The sequence below is a fragment of the Corapipo altera genome, unplaced genomic scaffold (assembly GCF_003945725.1).
Source record: "Corapipo altera isolate COAL_440 unplaced genomic scaffold, ASM394572v1 61161, whole genome shotgun sequence".
Taxonomy (NCBI): domain Eukaryota; kingdom Metazoa; phylum Chordata; class Aves; order Passeriformes; family Pipridae; genus Corapipo; species Corapipo altera.
The window spans coordinates 1-4,941 of record NW_020885690.1 but is presented as its reverse complement, the minus strand read 5'-3'; the positions used below and the strand labels follow the sequence as shown (position 1 = coordinate 4,941).

The 4,941-nt window shown below is 67.4% G+C and overlaps 1 protein-coding gene across 1 annotated transcript in view; it reads right to left on the bottom strand.

The window, feature by feature from the left end:
* The window catches only part of LOC113940727 (inosine-5'-monophosphate dehydrogenase 1a-like), a gene marked incomplete at its 5' end in the record, with an annotated part of 7,555 nt that extends 2,910 nt beyond the window's left edge, over positions 1-4,645 (bottom strand). The window contains 7 exons of the mRNA XM_027631872.1: positions 390-533; positions 998-1,093; positions 1,490-1,580; positions 2,663-2,862; positions 3,395-3,482; positions 4,129-4,335; positions 4,531-4,645. Of these exons, the coding sequence (XP_027487673.1) occupies positions 390-533; positions 998-1,093; positions 1,490-1,580; positions 2,663-2,862; positions 3,395-3,482; positions 4,129-4,335; positions 4,531-4,645 (941 nt within the window). The remainder of the gene's footprint in view (positions 1-389; positions 534-997; positions 1,094-1,489; positions 1,581-2,662; positions 2,863-3,394; positions 3,483-4,128; positions 4,336-4,530) is intronic.
* Positions 4,646-4,941: the final 296 nt, after the last annotated feature.

Sequence of the window (4,941 nt, the reverse complement as noted above, 5' to 3'; positions counted from 1 at the left end):
CACCAGGGTGGAGTGGGGGGTGTGGGACCATCACCAGGGTGGAGTGGGGGGTGTGGCATCCCCATGGGAGGCACCAGGATATGGTGGTGGGCATGGAACCCCCATGGTAGAACCATCACCAGTATGAGTTGGCAAACATGAGACCCCCACCAGTACGGGCTGGAGGCCATGAGACCCCAGGGTGGGCACCAGTGTGGGCTAAAGACCACGAGACCCCCACCAGACTGGGTTGGTGCCCGTGAGACCCCCTCAGGATGCCCCCCCCGGGTGCCAGGTGTCCCCCCAGCTGCTGGGTGCCCCCCTTTGCCCCCCCCAGGTGACCCATTTGCCCCCATGCGTGCCCTCTCTTGCCCCCCCGGGTGCCCCCTTTGCCCCCCGTGCCCCCTCACCGGTGGAGGCCCCCAGTGCCAGGGCCTTGACGGCGTGCCCGGGGCTGCGGATGCCGCCGTCGGCGATGACGGGGACGCCGAAGCGCCGCGCGTACTCGGCCACGCGGTACACGGCCGTGGCCTGGGCACGGCCACACGCCAGCACTGCGGGCAGGACACCGTCAGGGGGACAGGGACACCCGGACAGCGGGGACAGGGACACAGGAGGGACAGGGACACACGAGGGACAGGGACACCGGGACACACGAGGGACAGGGACACACCAGAAGGGACAGGGACACCGCAGGGGGGGCCGGGGTGTGCCGGGGGGACCTGTGTGATGTCAGAGGCCAGGGGTGTCCCAGTGCCACCCTGGCAGTCTGAGGGTTCCCAGGGTGCCAGAGGTGCTGGGGGGCCAGGGGGCCAGGGGGCCCAGGGGGTCCTGGGGTGCCAGGGTGGGTCGGGGGGGTCCCAGTGCCACGCGGGGGGTTTGGGAAGTCTGGGGTTCCCAGGGTGTGGGGGGTCAGGGAGTCCTGAGGGGTTTGGGGGATCCGAGGATCAATGGGGATCCAGGGGGGTCAGGGGGACTTAGGGGGGGTTGTGGGGGGTCCCGGGCCGGTGCCACCCACCTTCCTGGGTGATGCAGATGGAGCCGCTGCCCATCCCCACCCGCAGCGCGTCCACCCCCGCGTCGATCAGGTTCTTGGCCTGGGCAGCCGTCACCACTGGGGGGACCCCGAAAATGGCACCCCAAACCCTGCCCCGCCCCCAAATCCCACCCCAACACCGCAGGGGGTCACCCCAAAAATGGCACCCCAAATCCTGCCCCAGGGCCCCCCCAAAACCTGCCTCACCACTGCAGGGGGGCACCCCAAAATGGCACTCCTAAAATAGCACCCCAACACTGCCCAGGGCATCCCAAATCCTGTCCCGCCACTGGCGGGGGGGGTAACTCCAAATGCTGCCCCATCCTCCCCAAATCCCACCCCAGGCCACCTCAAATCCTGCTCCCATTTTCCCCACACCCATTTTGGGGTCCCCTCGTTTCCCCCACTCACTGTTGCCCCCCATGACCTGCAGCCCAAGGTGCCCCCAGTGCCCCCCCCGTTCTGGGGTCTCACCGTTGCCCCCCACGACCTGCAGCTCGGGGTACTTGGCCTTGATGTAGCGGATCATGCTGAGCTGGTACCGCGAGTTCCCCTGAGACGAGTCCTGGGGGGGCCCGGGTTTGGGGTACAGGGGTTGGGGGGGAAGTGGGGAGCAGCAGGTTGGGGCACAGTGAGCAGGAGGGGTGCCCCAGTCACCTCACATGATTTAGGGGTGTCTCCTGCGCCCCCCTAAAACTCTCCAGCCGCCCCAGTCCCCCCAGTTTTTGGGGTGCCCTGCCACACCCACCAGCACCACCAGGTTGGTCCCTGTGTGCACCAGCAGCTTCATCCCCGTCCCTCCATCCCCACCCCCTCTATCCCTCCCCAGTTTTTGGGGTCCCCCCACACCCACCAGCACAATGAGGTCGTCCCAAGCCTGCACCAGCGGCACCAGCCCCCCTCCCTGTCCCCATCCCGATCCCTCCAGCACCCCTGGGTTTGGGGTTCCCTATTTCCACGCCCCTCCAGTTTTGGGGTCCCTTCGTTTTGGGGTGTACCCACCAACACCACAAGATCCACCCCCGCCTGCCCCAGCAGCTCCATCCCCATCCCCACCCTCATCCCTCCAGCCCCCCTCGTTTCCGGGGTCCCTCACTTCCAGGTCCCCCTGTTCCTAGGGTTCCCCATTTCCAGGCCCCCCTGGTTTCCAGGGTCCCCCATTTCCAGGCCCCCCTGTTCCTGGGGTCCCCCATTTCCAGGCCCCTCACTTCCAGGTCCCCTGTTCCTGGGGTTCCCCATTTCCAGATCCCCCGTTCCTGGGGTCCCCCATTTCCAGGTCCCCCTGTTCCTGGGGTCCCTCACTTCCAGGTCCCCTATTCCTGGGGTCCCCCATTTCCAGGCTCCCCATTTCTGGGGTTCCCCATTTCCAGGCCCCCCGTCCCTCACTTCCAGGCCCCCTATTCCTGGGGTCCCCATTTCCAGGCTCCCCATTTCTGGGGTCCTCCATTTCCAGGCTCCCCATTTCTGGGGTCCCTCACTTCCAGGCTCCCCATTTCTGGGGTTCCCCATTTCCAGGCTCCCCTGGTTTCCGGGTCCCCCATTTCCAGGCCCCCTGTTCCGGGGGTCCCCATCTCCAGACCCCCCGTTCCTGGGGTCCCCATCTCCAGACCCCCCGTTCCTGGGGTCCCCCTGCTCTGGGACACCCACCAGCACCACGAGGTCGGCCCCTGCCTGCACGAGCAGGTCCAGCCGGTACTTGTCGTCCTCGCGGGTGCCGATGGCGGCGCCCACCCGGAGCTGCTTCCGCCCGTCCTTGGAGGCCGCCGGGTGCTCCCGGTTCTTCTTCAGGTCCGTGCGGGCCATGAGGGCCACGAGCTCGTCCCGGCTGTTCACGATCGGCAGCTTCCCTGTGGGGACACCGGAGGGGTCACCCAGGGCGGGGGGCGCGGGGGAGGCCACAGGGACACGGAGGGGACTCCGGGGTTCGGGGTGGAGGAACGCAGAGGTGACCCCGAGGGACGGTGACAGGGCGGCGTAGAGGTGGCCCCGGGGATGGGGTGACGTTAAAGGAGACCCCAAGGGACAGGGGGACTGTGGAGGAGACCCCAGGGACAGGGGACACGGAGAGGATGCCAGGGACACGGGGACATGAAGGTGACCCCAGAGACAGGGATGGAGGGACACGGACGTGACCCCCAGGGAGGTGACCCCAGGGACCGGGATGAGGCGACACCAGGGCTGGGGACAGGGTGACACGAAGGTACCCCCCATGGTGACACCGAGGTGTCCCCCAGGTCAGGGGAATGTGAAGGTGGCCCCAAGGGGTGGGGTCAGGGTGACACAGAGGTGACCCCCAGGACAGGGTGACAGAGGTGCCCCACACGGGGTGCCCACGGTGACAGGTGTGACCCCAGGGGGGGTGACAGGTGCCCCCCTCACCCTTCTTGCTGCGCTGCAGGATCTCATTGGCCTCTTTGAGGGTGACACCAGCCGGGGCCACCACCAGGTCCCTGCGCTTGGTCATCACCTGGGGACACAGGGACCTGCACGTCATTGTCACAGGCACTGTCATGGGCACTGTCACTGTCATGGGCATCATCACTGTCACAGGCACTGTCATGGGCACTGTCACTGTCATTGTCACAGGCACTGTCGCTGTTATGGGCATCATCACTGTCACGGGCACTGTCACCATCACTGTCACAGGCACTGTCACTGTCATGGGCATTGTCACTGTCACGGGCACTGTCATGCCACCGGTACCAGCACTAGTACTGACACTGTCTGTCACTGGCACTGTCACCTGTACTGGTACTGGCACCATCACTGCCACTGTCCCTGACACTGTCACTGTCACGGACGCTGGCACTGCCACCAGCACTGTCACAGGCACTGTCACTGTGTGTCAGTGGCACTGTCATTTCCATTGCTGCTGTCATGGGGACTGGCACCGCTACTGTCACTGTCACACAGTCGCTGGCAAGGCCATTGTCACTGTCACCTGCACGGTCACTGTCACGAGCCCTGAGGGACCCGGGGCCGCCACGGCAGCGCCCCTGCCCCACATCCCACCGCCCTCCGACCCTTCCCGTCCCGCTGCCCCACGTCTGCCCCACGTGCCACACTGCTGTCCCTCCCTGTCCCTCCCTGTCCCCCCCGTGCCCCCCACACACCTCAGCCAGGGGGGTGCCCCTGTCCCGCTCCCGCAGGAAGTCGATGTCCCGGGAGGTGACGATGCCCTCGAGCCGCCCCCCCAGGCGGCCCGAGTGGGTGACGGGCACCCCCGAGAAGCCGAGCCGGGCCTTGGCGTCCCACACGTCCCCCACGGTGTGCGCCGGGCTCATCACCAGCGGCTCCGTGATGAACCCCTGCTCGAACCGCTGCGGGCACGGGGGTCACCGGGGGGGCACCCCCAAGAACAGGGGGACGAGGGGGGACCCCAAGGATGGGGGCGGTGATGGCCACCAGCTCATCGTTGCTGGTCAGCAGTGGCAGCTTCCTTGGGGGGGCTGGGGCACGGGGGGGGACACAGGGCAGTCCAAGGGGGACGTCACGGGGTGGGGACCCCCCCTTACCTTGACCTTGCGCACCTCGCTGGCCTGGAACTCGGGGGTGCAGTTGTGGTGGATGATGCCGATGCCACCGTTCAGCTGGGGGGGCACGGGGGGCACGGAGAGGGCAAAGGAGGGGCTATGGGGGGGCAGCGGGTTCCTGACCCCCGGCCGGGTGAGCAACAGCCCCGCACAGCCACGGCCCCCCCCCGTTTGCCCTTGTACCCCTCTGGGACTGTGCCCCCCCCCCAGTTCCCCCCACGGTGCCCCCCTCCCCCCAGTCTGTCAGGGCTCCCCTTAGCCCAGACCCCCCAAACCCCTGGATGCCCCCTCAGAGCCCCCTCCCTCTCCCCAAGATGCCCTCACCTCTGTGGGGGCCCTCCCCTCCCGTGCCCCCACCCCAGTGTCCTCCCAGTGTCCTCCCAGTGTCCCCCC